Source organism: Echinops telfairi, unplaced genomic scaffold, assembly GCF_000313985.2.
Source record: "Echinops telfairi isolate 266 unplaced genomic scaffold, ASM31398v2 ScPeMD7_1;HRSCAF=3_1, whole genome shotgun sequence".
NCBI classification, from domain to species: Eukaryota; Metazoa; Chordata; class Mammalia; order Afrosoricida; family Tenrecidae; genus Echinops; species Echinops telfairi.
Window position 1 is genome coordinate 2,630,183 of NW_022103897.1, and position 19,235 is coordinate 2,649,417.

General features: G+C 39.4%; 1 protein-coding gene across 1 annotated transcript in view; it reads left to right on the top strand.

Moving 5' to 3' along the window:
• The window catches only part of TLE4 (TLE family member 4, transcriptional corepressor), a 186,572-nt gene that overhangs the window by 101,004 nt on the left and 66,333 nt on the right, over nt 1–19,235 (top strand). The window contains exons 8-9 of the mRNA XM_045288460.1: nt 15,898–16,102; nt 17,351–17,367. Of these exons, the coding sequence (XP_045144395.1) occupies nt 15,898–16,102; nt 17,351–17,367 (222 nt within the window). The remainder of the gene's footprint in view (nt 1–15,897; nt 16,103–17,350; nt 17,368–19,235) is intronic.

The following is a 19,235-nucleotide window of genomic DNA, read 5'->3' on the forward strand; positions in this document are numbered from 1 at the left end:
GAGGGCAATGAATGTACAAATGTGCTTTACACAATTGATGTATGTATGGATTGTGATAAGAGTTGTATGAACCCCTAATAAAACAATTTTTAAAATTGTTTAAATGCTTAATCCATGTAGAGACTTTGCAAATGGGAGTTTGGGCTGTAATCACCATCTTTACCTTTTGCAAACTGGGATGCTCAGAATTTAAGCTCGAATAAATACAGTTTCCATCTGTGTTCCTAACCCTCGTGTACTATTTGTATAGACTTTTGGAGGAGGGCTGAGATTAATTCCAGACCTTAAGTGTATGTGGGCCCATTTTTGCAGCTACATTCAGTGCATCTCATTGAGGGTCTTTGGCTGTACTTCATCCAACAGATTTTTTTCAGCCTATGGCATTTCAAATACTTCTGAGATCTTCCTTATTTTATTACCAGCTTGGTTTACCCTCCCTCTGCTCTCCCCTCTCCTTCCCCATTTTGAGACAAGGTTGAGACTTGTAGAAAGTGCAGTCTTGAGTTTCAAATAGTGTGGCCTCAGGGATTTCACTTCAGTCTTATCTGTAGAATGCAGTCCATTGCCTGAAGGACTGTCTAGCTTGAGCACTATAAACTTTGGTAAGCCTGTTTATTTTGAAAATGAAGGAATTTTATTTTTAAATTCGGGACCTTTTGCATGTCAGCCATTTCTGTAGATTTTTTGATATCTGTATGTATGCATATTCTTCCCTACAAGGGTAACCAGAACTAACATTCATGGCATACTTGGCTTGTGTCTGGTAACACGCAGAAGATTTGTATGCACTGTGTTGTTTAATCCTGACACCAGCCCTGCATTTTACACTTAGTGAAACCAGGAATCCAAAAGGGTAGGTCCTTTCTGAAGGCCGCAAGAAGTAGTAGAACATAAGAGGGGTTGCCCAAAAGAAACCCAGGATTGTGCTGGGGAGTGGAGCTTTTGTGGTACACGTTTTTCCCACTAGGTGAATGTTGAGCAACTCCCTCTGAGGTTTAGTACACCCAGTGGCATCGCCTGGGAAGGTTCTCTTTGGTCACAGTGAACTTTTTTTGGAAAAGCACTTTTGCTCAAGCTTCGTTTGTTGTGATGGTCTATTTAAGTTTTCCTACTGGGGAAAAATGCTGTAGAAACTTGTGAGGTTGGACACAGGTTACAAGGACAACGCTATGGGCAAGGTCAAGCATATGAGTGGTTTTCTTGTTTCAAAAAGGTGAAATGTCAATGGATGACAAACCTCATTCTGGACATCTGTCAACTTCCCATATGGACGAAAAATGTTGACTCGTAGTCTATATGAAGTTATGTTCCAGCAGGTCAGACTTAATCGAGCTTTCTATTTAGATGTTCTGAAAAGATTGTGTAACAGGGTGTGCCAAAAAAGGACTAATTTGTGGCAGACTTCTTTATGTTTCCATGAAAGCAAATGGCTTTTTGTTTCCACAAATGAAGAGGGACACGAACAGACGGCGATTTGATGACAGATGAGATGAAGAAAACAAAAGAGGCAGGTGCATCAGCTACCCAAATGGATGAGTTTAAAAAATATTTCCAAGAATGGAAAGGCAGATTTGACAAATGTATTAATGCAGAGTACTTTCAAGATGATAAGGTTGTTTTGTTAAAAAAAATATAAACACTTAGCTTTTTTTTTTTAACACATAGCTTTTGGGAAAAAATAATTCTGATTTTGGGGGGGAAGGGTACCTCCTCATAGACTTTAGAACACAAGTATTTAACTATTGTGACACACTTGTTTCTTATTCCTTCAGTATATCTTTTTTGTTGTTTTTTTTCTCAGTGATCAATATTCTCATCAATATTCTCATCAATCTGAGATCCACTCATAGAATTATCCAGTATTGCAAGTGCAGTCCTCAGTGTTGGGAGGAAAATGGGAATTCTGTCTTCCTGATGTGCACACTAGTTAGCTGTGCCAAGTTGTCGAAGCTTTATAAGTGCCATAGGTCTGTTAGTTGTATACATTTGACTTGTATTTGTGCCCTTTCTGAGACACATTAGAAGAAACCTTTGGCTGTTGACTTCAGAAGACTCAGCCATTTGAAAACTCCTTGGAGCACAGTGCGTCCTCTGACGTGGTTCTGAGTTGGTGTTAACTCCACAGCAAATGGTGGTAGTGGTAGTGATTGTAACTTACTCTTACATGGAAGAATCAAGAGTAGTCATAGCCACTATTATAAATGCAGTTGTTTTAAATAACAGTCTTTGAATCTTCTGGGGTTTCTGCTTGGACACTGGGCTATAATCCCTCTGGAATGTTTGCAAACGTGTGTGTGTGTAGTAGTGGGGAATTGTGGTGAGGAATATTATACTCAATTTTGAGTTTGCCATCTTTAGGTACACAAAAGGCCCATGTCACAAGATTGAGCCCAAACCTTACTGGAGTTGGATTGTATGAAATCCCAATTTTTGGTGAGATGTATGCAAAAAGATAATTATCAACAGTGGTTGGATGGTTGGATATAAGGGTAAGAATGTTCTGCTTATACTTAATTTGCTTCTAAGTTGTCTTAGGTGGATGGGAGTTTTCTTGCTTTAGGACAATTGGCAGGTTAAAAAATAAGCTATTTTTATTGATATCATTATACATATTATAGAAAATAAGTTAGCGGTACTAAATACTTAAGCTTTACCTTGCAATGAAAGATAATGAGCCCTTAAGGAGAATTCACTGAAGCTCGCCCCTACCTTGTATAGCCCTATCAAAAGAAAATACAGGCAAATAAATTGTGCATTTTTAAAAGTTTCTCTTGCATAGCAGATATCCTTTAGATTGTTGAGGCACAGGGCTAAATAAAAATGGGCTCCAGACTCCTCAGAGATCACAGCATGATGAAAATTGTGTTAAGGAACCAAGCACCAAAGGAGGCAGAATATGGGTAGCAGTTACTCCTTGACGTCCAAGGTAGTGGTGAGCCTAAGTATAGGCAAGCGGCTGAAGGAAGAAGGATGGCAGCCAGAGAGGAAACAAAGCGCCAGGCCAGCTACCAGCCAGGGTGCACATAAATAAGGAAGAATAGAGCGGTATCCCCATTTGTTTGGGGGAGTTTGATTTTTGAAATTGTTTCAATTCCTTGATGATACACGGTATGCCTATTTTCTTTCATTTCTCCATCTTGAGATCATTTCATCCATCCTACTTGTGAATCACAGGACTAAATGGAATCTAGCCTTAATTGCGTGTTTTGCAAGTGATGTAAAACCAATAGGCAAAAGACAGAACTCAGCCCATACTCCCAAGCCTTATGCTAAACCTTGAGATGACTCACTCTTGAGCCTCGTTTAAGGTAGCTCCGTGACTGCTGGGTTTCTGTTGTTTTAACCGCCTTGGCTTGATTCACAAAAATGGGAGTTCATCTTGGCCCGGGTTTGTCCCTGTGTGACCACTGTGCCATGCCACTGGTAGTTCAGAACCAGCGCTCTGAGGGAGAAAGACTAGGCTTTCTGTTCTCAGAATCAGCTAGTCATGGAAACCCACGGGGTGGCTGGGTCAACACTGACTTCATGACAGTAAAGTTTTTTTAACTTTATATTTTGTAACTTGTAGAGGATATCTCTTAGCATATATATAGAAATGGACTATATCCAATGTAAAAGGGAAAGTAATACTGCTACTGGAGTTTCTGTTTACTGGTTTATAGTAAACAAAATGCTGTTTACTGGTTTATAGTAAACAAAATGTGTCTCAATAATGAATGGCTGCAGACAAGTTCTCTTGAGTAACACACAGGCTATTCAAAGCCATGACTTCTGAGGGGATCTGCTGTTAAACTCAAGGCAGAGGCCAGGCCACAAGATAATGATACTGACTCCTTTTGGGGGATTGCCAAGGGGTAATCTGGACAAGGCTTTCTCTTAGAAACCCACAGGTGCAGTTCTACCCTGTCCTGTAGGTTCTCTGTGAGTCAGAATCAACTCGATGACAGCCACTTTTATTTTGGAATCTGGGTAAATTTTCTCAGAAAGCATAAAAACCATGAGTGCATATTAGGAAGAAATGTTGAGAACTTTGAAAAGTGCATCGGTGATAAAAATACCAGGAAAGTGTGTAGAGAACTGTTTCCTTATCACTGTTTGCTTGCATTGTTTGAGAGCGGCAAAAATTGTTGGTAATTTTATTGGGAAATTTTACCCCATCCACCCACCAGCGCTCATCTTAACCCTCCAGATTTCTTTTTGTTTCAAAAACTTACACTTAAAAGGAACAGAATTCAAGCCCTTAAAGGATTAAAGCCACCTTCAGAAGTAGATGCAGGATATATGGTGAAACCATAGTTATTATTTTGGTATGCTTGTTTTTTTAAATAAAGATTTCTATAATTTTTTGTTTCTTAAGGAGTTTTTTTGGCATATAATTCATATCACATATAATTTAGTTCAGTCACATCAAGAAGAGTAGTACAACCATCACCATAATCTGTTTTAGAGCATTTTCTTTGTCCTTTTTTTTTAATATATCATTTTATGGGGGGCTCTTTCAGCTATTATAACAATCCATACATCAGTTGTATCAAGCACATTTGTTTCCATCCTCATTTCCAAAACATTTTCTTTCTACTTGAGCCTTTAGTATCAGCTTCTCTTTTCCTCTCCCTCCCCCATTCTCCCACCCTTGTGAACCTTTGATAATTTATGTTATTTTTATTTTCATATTGTACACTGTCTGTGTCTCCCTATTTTCTTCATTCTTGTACTCGTTATTAGTTCTCCATCTCCCCGCCTCCTCCCATACCACCAAGGAACCATGAATTCAGTTACTGTCTCTGGATTTAGGTTTCTATGACTTGGGGGTAGCATTATTTTTTTTTTACTTTCAGTACCACACATTATGTCTCTGTAATAGCATACTATGCGAACATTATAAATGGCATAGTGGAGCATTGCCTAGAAATATAGGGAAATGTTCTGATGCATGCTAAATAGGTAAAGAAGCAGATTAAGCTTCCACATAGATAACATGATGCTATTTTGTTTAAGGATGCTTATATATGCAGAGAAAAAATACTGGGTAGACTTAGCAGTAGTATACTAGTAGTTAATATTTTGTTGTTGAAAGGACTGTGATTGCCTATTTTCTCCTTCACTATGTCATATTTTGAATTATAATAAAATTAAGCAATATAGTCCTTATATGCCCATTCCTTTTTTGGAGCAGTTTTAGTCTGCGTACATGAGGTTGCTCTGAGTTAGAATTGCCTGTATTGGAGATAAGCCATAAGCTCATGGTCCTTTTTATCCACCCAGTTATTTGATGCCCATTTTTGCTAGATATCCTTCAGTTACTCACACCCTTAGAACCATTTTTCAGTTTTATTTCCAGAATATGTGGCATTTCCTACTTTATGCAATCTACCCCCGTGCCACTTTAGTCTAAATCACTCATCTCCTAGTTGATCTCCTTCCTGCTGTCCTTGCCAGTTTCAAATCCATCTCAAATCTCGTTATTTCACAAAGCACAATATATATTTGTGTGTGTATCCCACTATAGCTTAAATTCCTACTATGCTTTGTATAGGCCACTGGTATGCAGGATAAAAAGTACTCAGAAATAGGGGCAAATGGATCAGTGGGGGAGGGGAATGAGTGCTAGTTAATAGGGGAACAGTTGGTCAATGCTGGAATAATTAAAAGAACAAAAATTTCTAGATGTTAGTTTTATTCTCAAGGTAAAGGATTTCTTAAACAGGTCAAAAACAGTATAAACCATAAAAATATAAATTGGTAATACCATTCAGTTAAAATAAAAAACATCTGTTCATCAAAAGACAGCTTAAAGAAAATGAAAAAGCAAACCGGAAATATTGAAATTTGCAATAAACGTAACACCGGATTATGGTCCCGATAATAACAGTTACAGAACTACTGAAAATTCATCTTAGAAAAAAGTCAAGACTAAACAAAAAAATGCCACTGCCTAAAAGCTTGAATTCTTAAATGAATACAAGTTTAGCCCCCCACTGTGCATGGCCTGGTTCCTGTACTCTTTGTCTGCTGCCACTTTCCCTTGGCTTATTGAGTGCCCATCTGGCTTCCTTTACCTTCATGGGTCACAGCAAGCACCTTTCCTGTTTTGTGATTGCCATTCTATTTTGAATTTTCTTACTTCTGGTTCTCCTCTCCCAGTTCTTTGCCAGACTCTTGTCTGTCTTCTTTTTCAGGTCGTGGTTCCAAGGTCACTTCCCCGGAGGGCTACCTCCATATATTTACTTAGGACCTCCCTAGTTGAGAAATGGGGCAGGGATGACACCACTGGATCGCATATCTTTCCTTCCTTTAGAAAAAAGAAATAGAATAGACATTTTTAGAGTGTGTTTTTCATAGTGGAGTTTGGTATTGCTTGCTAAACTGTTGTTTGTGTTTTTCAAGTGTGCTCTATGCAAATGGACACACTTGCACACATAGGAGTTGCGGTCAGATTGCTGGAATGAAACTCCATGTAGATGTCACCTCAGGTCTTTATCTAAAGTTCTAAGATAAGATGTAAAGATACTGAAGAAATTAAAGTCCAGAAAAGCTTTCCTTAGTTACTTTAAGGCACTTTTAAGAGAGCTTTTCTGAATACAGGTCCCTTAGCTTGATGACATGAATGACTGGGACTTACAAACAGAAGCAGCTGTTTCAAAAAGTCATTAAAGTTTTAAAGTCTCCAAAATTTGAACCAGTAAAGGGGAAATTCTAACAGGATCCGTGATGGGAAAGTTAGTAAAATTAAGAATTAAATACCCTATCCCTTTTTCCCTTTTCTCATCTGTTGTCGTCGTTCCCCCACCCCCACCCCCACCCCCGGCTGTTAATTCATCAGGAGTTCCCCAAAAGCTTGAGAAAGTGGAACCTTTGGGAGCAAGACTAAGGTTTGTTGACTTGCTTGTGACCTGCCTTTCTCTGTAGGGTAGTTGAGAGATCTGGGGATCACGGAGACCTGTGGTTTGTTTAGCAAGGGACAGTTAACCTTTCAGTGCTAGCCATCTTTCATGGGCTTCTTTAAATGCAGTTCTTTCCCCTGCAGTGAATCTCCTGCTTTAAGTCATCAGGAATGAGTTATATAGAGACTTACGGTGTAAACGTGCCTTCCTCTGTTCTTTTTATTCTTGCCAGGTATTTATTTAACCTTTAACTTTTGCTCGAGATATTATTGAAAGCAAGAATTCTCATCTTTTGACAAGAAAGGCTAACCTCTCTCCCCGCCCCCATCTATAGGAAAGCTGAATGAACACTCTCTGCCTATTTAACCTCCATTTACCAGTTATTATTTTGCCACGTTTTATCTGTGTATGTTTACACATACACAGAATAAGGGGATGCTGTGCTTTAAAATTTTAAAAGCTGTGAGTCAGGATTGTAACCTTTCACCAGTAAATATACTTACTGAATCTGTATGCTGAGCAAATAATCAGAGACACTGGATCTTAGGAAGAAGACAGCAGCATCAGGATTGGAAGAGTTTAACCACAACCTGTGATATGCAGATGATACAGCCTCATTTGCTGCAAATGAAGGACATGAGGCTCTTGCTCAATGAAGATCCAGGAAAAAGAAACAATGTAAAGGAAACAAAAATCCTCACAACTGGACCAGTGGGTAGCATAATGACAAACAGAAGATTGAAGTGGTCAAGAATTTATTCTTGTTTGGATCCATAAGCAATGCTCCCAGAAGCCACAGTCAAGAGATCGAAGGGATAGATTGCATTAGATACATCATCTGGACAAGACCGCTTTTAAATGTTGAAAAGCAGGCATGCTAATTTGAGAAACTGAGGTGTGCCTGACTCAAGCCATGGTATTTTCAATGATCTCACATGCCTGTGAATGTTGGGTATTCAATAATAAGGAAGACCACAGAAGAATTGATACATTTGAATTATGGTGCTGGCAAAGAATATTAGAAGTACCATGGTCTGTCAAAACAGCCAATACATTCTGTCTTGGAAGAAGTACAGCCAGAATGCTCCTTAGGGGCATGCATAATCATTTCTCTAGTGGACCACCAAATGTCCTTGATAGTGTGTTTTCCTTCACGACAACTTCCCCAGTCCATGACCCACCCACATTAAAAGTAAAATGTCCAGGATATTATTACATCTCTTTAGTCATCTTTAGAGCAATTTCCAAACTATTTTGCTTTATGACCCTAGTGTTTTGAAGATTCCAGGCTAGCCTTGTGGAATGTTTCATGTTCTGTCTGATTCTTTTTTTCATTGTGGTTAGGATCTGGGTAAGCATTTTTTAGTAAGAATTTCCTTTGGTGGGGGGGCGGTGGGGTGCATGTCCATTTGTATCCCAGTATTGGTGAAGTATTGGTTTAACTGCTTGGTTAGGGTAGTCATTGCCAGAGCTCTTCATTATAAAGATACTTTCTCCACCATGCAGTCACTATGTAGCCTGCAGGATGATACTTTGAGATTAACAGACACCCCCAGAGGGGGCCGGTTATCCAATGGTTTTAGAATCTTACTGATGAGCCTCTCCAAATTCAATATATTAGAATGATGAAATAACCATTTCTTGACTTTGTCTTTTGTTGTAAATTACTATCCTATAAAGAAGAGCTTTTCTTACCAATCTTTACTCTGTATGTATGTATGGATACCTTTTTTATTAATCATTTGCCAAGCATTGTGGCAAGGGCTTTATATGTACCATCACTTAAGATTCTCTTAAAAACCGTATTCCTACTTTATAAGTAAAGAAGACAAAGCTTCTGAAAAGATAAATGACTGGTTCTCAGAAAGGGTAAATCAAAGGTGGTAAGGATTTGCTCCATCCTAGTGACTGAAAACTGGGTTCCACCACTTCATTATGAGGTGTCTCAGGTGTCATACAGCATCTTCTCTATGACTCAGTGCAACCCCTAAAGCTAGGAGCCAGGTCTTCTGAAGATGCCCTTACAGTCCAAGGAGAGCAGCAAAACCAGACTAATTTTTGCCCCTCCTTGTGTTTGCTGCACCATGTCAGTCTGTTGCTTCTTCTCAATCTCTTCTTCAGGTCCGTTGGCCCCTCTCTGGCTTATTTCCCAAATGGTATCTGCCATTGGATCAAGGATTTGGCCTTGAGTTTGAGAGCTGGCTCATGCAAACCTTTCTCTAACCCTTGGACCCAGAATTTCCCACAAGATCACCTATTCTCTAAGGATATTAGGAGACATACCATTCCTAAAACATAAATAATAATAATAATAATAAGGGAGTGTTGTAATCCTCTACAGCCATTATTCTTAATGATGCTTGAATTCTTTCAGGTATTGACAGTGGGAAACCCTGCTGTTTGTCACAAGTTTGTACACATCCTTCTAGTCTCGATAGCTTTCTCAGATAGGAGATCTAGGTTTTTCTTGCACATTTTTAGAAACCAAGGGTTAGATACAGATTGAGTTCATGGCTATGAGGAAGTCACTGCTTCTTAGAAAGGTGTGCATCTTTTTTTGAGAATTCTGGTCTGGCTGGCAGAGAAGAGTAAGATTGTCTATTCCAATATTCGAGGCCCAGAATGTCTAGGGATACAAGTGGCCTCAGCTAAGTAATCACCCAACATCTTGCTCATTGGCGAGTAGCCCCTTGTGATCAGTTAGAAATGTTCCCTTAAAAGAAGCCTTCCTCCTTAAAATGTTCCCTTAAAAGAAGCCTTCCTCCTTAAAAAGCATTCCCCCCTTTGCTGACAGAAAGACAGCATTTCAAAAGCCATTTTCTGTAAACTTGATTCTCTAGTACAGTAGTCATATTCTGCCCTTCATTCCAAACTTGAAACTGCAAGGCAGTAATTCTTTGTTACAGAAAACCCAGTAAAAAGCTATTAATACAATTGAGGCTGTGTCTACCACCTCATTGCCATGTATTTTCAGAAGTAATTACTGGCTATTTTTCAGAATTAAATTAATTATCTTAATGGAGTACTTACATGCCTAAGTTTAAAGTTCATTCCATTTTAATGTTTAATCTCTTGAATGGCCCATCGAGGGAACAGAAAAAAGAAACACAGTTTTTATTTTGTACTGTGGTTGGGGAAAAGAGGGGTTTTTTTTTGGGGGGGGGCTGTCTTTTTCTTTTTTAATGAAATTAGGCATCTAAAGATAGAAGTGGTCTTGGAAGCTCAGTGAGAAGAATTTTCCTAAATTAGTCTTTCCCCAATAGGTGTTTCTTGTTTATGATTCTATCAGAGTATGTCTATTTTAATGTTTAATTGATAATTTGGGCTTGGTGAGGTGATGTTTTTTTGTTGGTTTTTTTTTGGCTTAGTTGGTTGTTTTTGTTTGTTTCACTCTTTCTGAAGTCAGCATGTTTTGACCTGCCAGTTTGTAATCATCTAGGGTGTGGTTTATCCTAAACTATTTTTAGTAACAAATTAGTGTTGAATATGTACTCTCAATGCACATTCCCTTTTAATCTTTAGGAAGCATGATGTCTTATGTTACATAATGTGGACACAATAAAGTAGTCAACCTTTACGGGTTAATTTCTTGTTCATGAACACAGACTGTACAGAGATCAGAAGATGGCTTTCTCACTCCGGGGAAGCTTCTGGAAGCCTCTGCTATGTTGTTGGGGTACAGTACTCCCAGCTCCTTATGTAATACCGTAAGAAAACCAACTTCTATTCCTGGGAAGTTTACTGTGGGCTTACTTCTTTTGAGAAGCCTTTAATAAAAATGTGATGACTGAAAGCCTTTAAAACTTTGTTGTTAATAGAGGGAAGCATGACGTTCACTTTATCCTATGGCAGTTGATTGCTTTTATTTAAAGATGAGTGATGTTTGATTGACTATTCAGTGGCCATTGTTCTGTGTGATCTACTTAATTTCAATTCAGTAGTGATCCTTGTGGTGGAGTTGAACTGGCCTATGGAGTTTACAAGGCTATGCAGAAGTCATGATGAGTTGGAAGCGATGCAACAGTGCCTAACAGCAACATTCTTAGGGCAACAGGTAGATCTTCAGGTCTTTCCTACAGAGCTGGGTGGGTTAGAACCTTTGGACTTTTGGTTAGCAGCCAGGTGCTTGACCAGTCAGTCATCAAGGCTCATGATCAACAGACCACTCTTGTTACGGTATAGTTCTATATTCCTCTGAGGTAAAACCTTAAAACAGCGTAAAAATAATGTATCCAGTTTTAAGCATTTAAGAACCTGCTATAATATTTCAGTACATCTGTCTTACATTGTTATCATACGAGAAGGCTTCAAACAGTTGATGAATTTCTTTTTTCTGTGAGCGTTTGGTGACCTATTTACCAGTAATCCTGCTTTTGTTTCTCAGTGCTATCTTTTTAAAAGCACTTTTTAAAAGATCTTTCTACAGGGTGCTTTATTGAGCACCTTTTTTGGGGGGTTTATCTTCTCCACATGCAGTGGCTGACTTGTGAAACTTGATAAACCGGTGTTTATGATTGCCTACTAGCCTACATAAAGAGCCCTCTGGCACTGTGGGTTGTGTATTGGGCTGCTAACTGAAAGGACGCAGTTGAAACCCACTAACCTCCCAGTAGGAGAAAGATAAAGCCTTTTGTTTCTCTAAAGATTTACAGTTTTAGTAACCCTGTCGAAGTTGCTATGAGTTGGAACCAACTTGATGACAGTGGCCTTGATGTTGCTTTTAGTACGCTCTGTAGTTGTTCGGCAGTGGAATCCCTGATTCTCATTAAGGAGACCAAATCTGTTTGCTAGCCCATGTGTTTCATTTATTAGGGGAGCATTTTCATGTTGCTATAATGCTTAACAGACTTATGCAGAACTGACAGACAACAAGGAAGAAAGGACTGGCAAACTACTTCCAAAAAAATCAGACAGTCAAAACGGTGCTTTTTTGGGTAGTTTTGATAACCTATGAGTTATGCAAGATGTTAGGATTAGGGGAAATAGGCACCTCTATACTCTCCCTGCTATTTGCCACTCTAAATTTAAAATCGTTTCAGAATAAGAAGTTCCCAAAGGAAATTAAAAAGCACTTTTTTCTATATAGTAAAAATGTGACTCATTAAAAGCTTTAACTTTACATGTGACCATTTCACTAAATCATCTTTGAGTTAATTAGCTTAGGGTAAATTTAATTGTGGTTATAGTAAAGCCTAGTCACAATTCATAATGGTAAAAATAAAACCAAAAAGCCAATAATGAAAATAAATGTACAGTTTTCATATGAGGCACTAAATACTGAGTTTGACCCCACAGTAATGTTTAACTTCTTAGTTTGCGATTATTACTGTTTGTTTTAATGCACCCAAATGAAGGATTATGTAGAGTAGAAGCCACTGTTGTTTTTCATTAAGTGGGCTTTTATTTCCGTAGAGACACTCTTCCTTAGGAGTCGGACCTGACTCGACGACACCGAACCCCGGCCAGATGGGGGCGTGGAAGAGAAGCAGTCGTTATGACATATCCCTGTGGGAGAAGTCTTTCGCTCTCCTAGGGGTCGAGTGTTGCAGAAAATGGTATTGGCCTCACGTGCTGTGGAACTAAGCATCAGTGGCAGAGATTGTTCTGTGTGCGAAATGTTAAGAGATGTCTTTATAAATGAGGTTAATAGGGGTGGGATGTAAAAGCCTAAATATTAGCAAAAGTTAAATATAAAGAGACACAAATGGATTCTTGTATGTTTGTGAAGCCGAAATGATTTTTAGCAAACTTGAGTTCCAAGGGTTTAGATGCCTACATAGACTAGTGTTTTGGGCAGAAGTTCACCAGATGGTAAAGCTTGCAGAGTTACACTGGTGGTGGTTTAGGGATGGACTTGAAAGCTGATATATTGGAACTTTTATTTTTAGTTCAAAAAGGGAGCTATTGTTTTGGGAAGCAATTTGCTCATAACAGAAGCAATTTGCTATCCAGAGCATTCGTCTCCTCTACGGGTAGGGAGCTGAGCTAGGTGCCAGGGATACAAAGAGGCAGTAGAAATTAGTTGGGAATGGACAGGACTGGCCTTGGTGATTATGGATATAGACATGCGAGCACAGAAGAAAGGCACTCCGAAGATGATTGGCATTTTGAGCCAATGGAGGTTGATGATGGATTGGTGTTGAACATGTCTTCTTTCATTTTCAGGTAATGTTGGACTTCCAAGTGGAATTGTCTGGCAGGAGGTTAGAGCAGGGGTACTGGAGCTTAGGAGACAATGTGAGAGTCATTTGCGTCAAGGTGGGTGATGCCAGACAAGGTTTAGGACTTTGTAAGGAGGAGAAACAAAACCCATTCCAACTCAAAATTGCAACCCTCCAGCACAGTAGAAGTGCCCCGTAGGTTTTCCAAGGCTTACACAGAAGCACACTGCCCTTCTCTTTTCTCCTGTGGAGCTGTCGGCGTGTTCCTTCCAAATGCTCGCCTTTCAGTTGGCAACCGAGCACTTCAACCACTGTACCACCAGCGCTCTTTCTGTACTGGTGTTATAGTTGGTGGGACAAAACTAGTAGCAGAGAGAACTGAAGCTGGTAGAGCAAATGGGAGACTTACAGGAGCTATGAAATGGCGAGGGACGGGGGCCTTTTCATGTAACAGGTACCGTTGGAGTGGGTCAGCCTCTGAAGGGAGAGGGACTCAGCTTCCTCTAAGATGGGAATTTGAGCTATTTCAAGTCAGACAGAGCAACTTGAGGATCCCAGGAAGTCTTCCCTCTGAATGCAATGTCCATCAAACAGACGGACCATATTTCCTGTGTCTGAAAAGTCCCTGGTTGAATGGAAAACAAGACTGCAGTGCTTATTTTTTATTCTGTGAAAGAAGATTGAGTTTTTTTGTTTTGTTTATAGTGTCTCAAGAAGTATATTGTTTTGGTTTCTAACTTGTCATATATATGAATCTTCAGTGCCTACAGTTTGAGAGGGTCTGGGTTAGACGCGGCATCTCCCAGAACTTAATGTCTAAGGAAATGGAGGGAGATAAGAGTGGGAGAGAGGTGAAGGCTCTTAATAAATGCTTGCCAGTTGAACTCTGATGTGACGTAGAGACTTTGGGCTTGACTAGCACACATAGAATATTAAGGGGATTTATAGGAGGATTGGAGCAATTTTCTGGCTATTCTGTTTGAAGAAAGATTTGAAATAACTGTGCATATATTCATATTCACCTGAAGTCTCTCCGTGTCATAATTGCTTTTCTTCATAGTTGTTACTTTCTACCCATTTAGAAAATATAATTGTATACTCAGACTTTTTTTTATCAGAATAGCAGTGTATAGAGAATTATGAATATGAAATGCAGAAATACATTATTTTGAACTGTCCAGTGAAAGAGCGCTTTGACAGGACTTTGAGCTTGGGGGTTGGTAGTCGGATATCTGGATTACTGCCCTGGATTTTCAGTTTCCTGAGTGTAAACTTGCTTTAAAAGTGCCAGTACCTTAATTTGTTGACTATTTTTTAAGCGCATATAGCCATAAAAGAGGTGCAGGTCAATAGGAGAAAGAGAACTAATTATTGCGCTACTTTGACTTTTATCATCAGATTACGTAGAAGAGACATGTGTGTACGTTTTCACTTATTTTCTTTTTTTTAAAGTCACTTTAATATCCTTGCAAGAGTAATTTCCATTTCTCAGCTAATTTGTGAAATCGGTTTTGCAAAGAAAAGTATAAAATGATATTTCCTAAAGTGGGCAATATCGATCAAGGGGGGCTGCGAAAAGCAGATACTTTAATCCTGGATAATGGGCTATATATAGTAAGAAAAGTTTTAATTGCCAGGGGGCACTGAGTGATCTAAATAACTTTGAGAACCTGTGGTGGAGGACTTCTTTTGCCTGTTAGGCTGGGAAAATATAGTGGACTGAAAGGCAAGGTTTAGAACGTAATCACCATAGAAGTCATTGTGAGGATTACTCAACATTACATTCTCCTAGAATATTTGTTAAACAGAATTTTGAGTTAGAGGGTTTCCCCTTGAGAGATATTACTTAACATAAACCACCCGCTCTCTTCCCCACTCAGAAACAACAACAAGGCCTGCCCACAGCGGTTTCTGCACAGAGCTTGATGCCGCCTCTGTTGAGGTCAAGCACTCCCATCCCAGCCTCTCGAGGGCTTTCTCCATGTGTTGCCAGTGTGCTGGTAAAAATGACTTTAAACTCTTGTCAGTGCAGTTACTGGTGCATGCATCACAGTCCCACTCAAATAAACCTGTCACAACACAGAGTCGGCCGCTGGAGAAGAGTACAAGGGCAGGCCTCTAGCTTTTCACTCGAGCATCACTAAACGTGCGCAGAGTGCTCAATTATTTCAGCATTATTGAGCAAGCCTACAGGAGGACCCAAGCCTTGCTACATTAGATTTTCTTTAGTAATTTGCTCAAGTACCGCCGAGGACACTTAAAGGGCTTAAAACGGTGGCTGCAACCAGTTTCCTTTTCTGGGTTGTTAATTCAGGTTTTCTCTTTCAAATTAACTCTCACTGCATGCTGTGCAGCGGGTTCTGGGGAAAACTGTTTAATGCTAATTTTCTCAATTTTCAGGGTATTTTTTGCTCAACATAACTACTTTAACAGTTATTCACGTATATGTTTTGATTAGAAATGTATGACAGAAGCCTTTTTTTTTTTTGGTGAACAATACAGATGCTTTGTGAAAGAAATCTGTTAGAAGGTCAGCTGTTAAAAGTTCGTTGGGTAATCTCACTGTTCCAAAATTAAGTTCTTTGCTCTGCATATACACAGTCCCCAAACACAGGCAGGCAAGAAAGAGCTTTTATGGACTGTACAACGATCTTCCTCTCTCCTGTTTAAATATGTATATATATGGTACAAAAAAATCTTCAGTGAGTGCTGGCGTTTTCATGATCTGTTTGCTTGCGTGCGTGCCTGCGTGCGTGCGTGCGTGCGTGTGTGTGTGTGTGTGTGTGTGTGTGTGTGTATGTTGGGGGGGCATATAAGGGACAAATTCAATATCTCTGTCTAATTTTTCACAGCAGCAACAACTCCAGGCCCAGCATTTATCACATGGACATGGTCTGCCGGTGCCTCTGACTCCACATCCTTCAGGGCTTCAGCCCCCTGCCATTCCACCCATAGGTAGCAGCGCAGGGCTTCTGGCCCTCTCCAGTGCCCTGGGAGGCCAGTCCCACCTTCCAATTAAAGATGAGAAGAAGCACCATGACAGTGATCACCAAAGAGGTGAGAGGTTCTCTGGGGAGGTCAGCCTCATACTGCGTACCCGCTGCTGAGAGTAGGGTCTGGATACCAATGATTTATTCTGTCCCTGAATTAATTTTCCTAGCCACTAATAGTACAAAGGGTTTCTGCTGGAAGGTAAATTAATTACTGGAAGCAGTCATTTGCCAAATGATACCCTAGTGGTTGGCAAGAGTTAATGCACTCCCCAAAGGCAAAGCAGGCCGGCTTCCTGATTATTGCCTTGGATCCCATGCTGCAGCCTCTGTTCCCAGGAGTGATGGGATCCCGTGGTATGTGTGTTTGAAAGAGTATGCTATGTTAATCGGACTCCCTTCTATTTGGGGGAAGACTTACTGATAAAGACCCACTTGATGTTTAATAGTATCCATGCTTTTATATATAAGTCAGGTCAGCCTATAGTACAGGATCAATCTCAAGAAAATCTGTCAGTGGTCTTGGTGATTGAGAAAAGGTGCGGCCTTGTTTAGTGAAATCTTTTGGTTTTAACAACTCCCACCTTGTGTGTAAGCAGGAACTACGAGCTTATTGCTTCCTGTAAGACCAACATCTTTGTTTATGCAAATAATTGTTTCAGGGGCCATTTGTGCTCTTTAAAGATTGGTTTCCTCCCAAGTCGTACGATTGTGTGGAGCCTATGTGTTCATTTGGTGCTAGACGATATTTAAGAACCATTTTCATTAGCTGGTGGTAGAAAAGCAAATGAAACTCTCCCAGTGTTCCATTGTGGGAATTTACTTAGCACCTGGGTGGTTCACTGACTTGAAGGGTGTGGCTCCTAATTGAAAGTTCATATCTACTCTTGTTTCAGGTCATTACCATCAATTATAATTTTGAGTATGTGATTTTTATCACACAAGCATACATTTCCCATCTCTGATGTTGAAAACATTAAATATTTGTCATCCCAGTTATCTTCAGGTTCTAGGTACAGAGTGAAGGCATGATTCTAAACACATTTCTAAATGGAAAAGTTGATAAGGACTGTAAATAATAGGAGTATCCTCCTTTAGGCCATCTGAAATTGTGTCAAAGGTAGATTGGTGCTTTGTGAATCTGATCAAGTACTATTAATAATTAGTTCTGCAGCACAGTGAGCATCTTTGGGATTTACTACTTAGCAGATCAAGTCTGATAAATGTATGATTTGTGTAAAAACTAACTAGTACTTTTCTTTTTTCTTCTTTCCCACCACTTTTTCTGCTTGTGTTGCTGGTGTTTTGCCTGTAGACAGAGACTCCATCAAGGTAGGACTCCAGTTCACAGATGAAGGATGGTTTAAAAGGGCTCCGAGTGGTTTCCAGAAATCTAATACTAGATTTTTTGAGATTTAGAAAATGATTTGCTGGATGTTTGCAAATAATGGTTAACTTCATTTTGGGATTGTTCTCAGGGGTGTGGTTTAGATTTTTGAAAATAGAGTCCCATTTCTCTATCAGAATCAGATTTGTAGACCAAGATTGGATCATAAAATGTCATGTATCGCTCATTTTATTGTGTCTTGCCTTATGGAAAAGAATAACTGCTTTTCTTTGGTTAGGCTTTGGCTATAAGATAAATAATACTGGAAAGAAATGAATAAATTGGCTTACATGGAAATATATACAAGTCTTATATTTTGGGGGAATAGTCCCATTCTGTAAAAAAACAACAACTCTGTAAACACTTGTATCTAAGAGCATTTTTCTTTTAGCACAGAGAGTTGGTTTTGTCTGTTTTTAAATAACATCTTAGTTTCTAATATAATGAGTCATTCTGCTGAGGTTGTGGGTCTGTCTTATCTGCCTTCTGTATCTCCTTATGAACAAGTTGCAGGCAAAAGTATTTAGGACCTAATAAGCTTATGTTAAACACTGGAATGTGATGTGCTAAGGGTTACCTAAATGTATTTCGTAAGCAGACAAGTAAAACAGGTTCACAAGGACAAGAATGGAGTAAAATATGAGAATTGCCTTAATTACTTTTGAGCCAGACACACCATATGCCATTGCATTAAATATAGGTTGTGCTAAGTAGAGGTTAGAACAGGCGTCCTCAGACTATGGCCCGGGGGCCACTTGCGGCCCGCCGAGGACATTTATCTGGCCCGCCAGGTGTTTTTGCCCATTTGTTTTTTAACTTCAAAATAAGATGTGCAGTGTGTATAGGAATTTGTTCATAGTTTTTTTTTTTTTAAACCGTAGTCCAGCCCACCAACGGGTGTGAGGGACAGTGAACTGGCCCCTTGTTTAAAAAGTTTGAGGACCCTTGGGTTAGAAAGAAAGAACAGTTCTGAAGCATTGACCCAAGAATCAAAAACCAATCGCTGTCTGGAGTCAGCTTTAACTCTTAGTGACCCTTTATAGAGTTCCTGAGGCTGTAAATCTTTACAACATCAGAGAGCCTCATCTTTGTCTCATTGAGTGGCTGGTGGGTTTGAACTGCTGAACTTGTGGTTATCAGTCCAATGCAAAGTACAGCTTACGTTTTTTTTCTTGTGTTTTATGACATTTGAAAGTTTGGAGAAAAAGTGATTCTCTCACATTGTTAGAAGAGTTATGCTTAAAAAAACAACAAAAAAGAAGAGCTGTGCCAATGAAAACGACAGTCCTTTCCTGAAACCTAGGCTGTCATTTCTAGTGCCTCTACTGTTCCCTAAAGGGTATGAGGGATCCTCCCTGGCCCCCAAGCCCTTAAATAATGAAAACAGGAGTTGAGATTGTGTATTTTTACCCTTCAAGAAGCTTTAACTTGAAAGGGCACCTTAATCACCATACAAATGCCAACATTTACAGTTAGAACAGCACATAGTGAATTAACTACATATTCACCATTATGTATTTTTGTTGTTTAATATACATATCAGTACTTAAGAATGAAAAGCCTTCTGGGTAAGTGTAGTAAGTGTTCCCCACTCATGTACTTAGAAAGTTTCCAGATAAATTAATTCTGACTTTGGACAACTCATTTGCCCTATTAATGTTATGTAAATTAATTCTCACCTTGAAACATATTGAACCAGCTTCTCAAACCAAAGTCAAACTCACTGCCATTCAGTTAATATTGATTTGCAGCAACCCTATAGACAGAGTAGAACTGCCTCTGTAGGTTTTTAAGGCAGTAAATCTTGACAGGG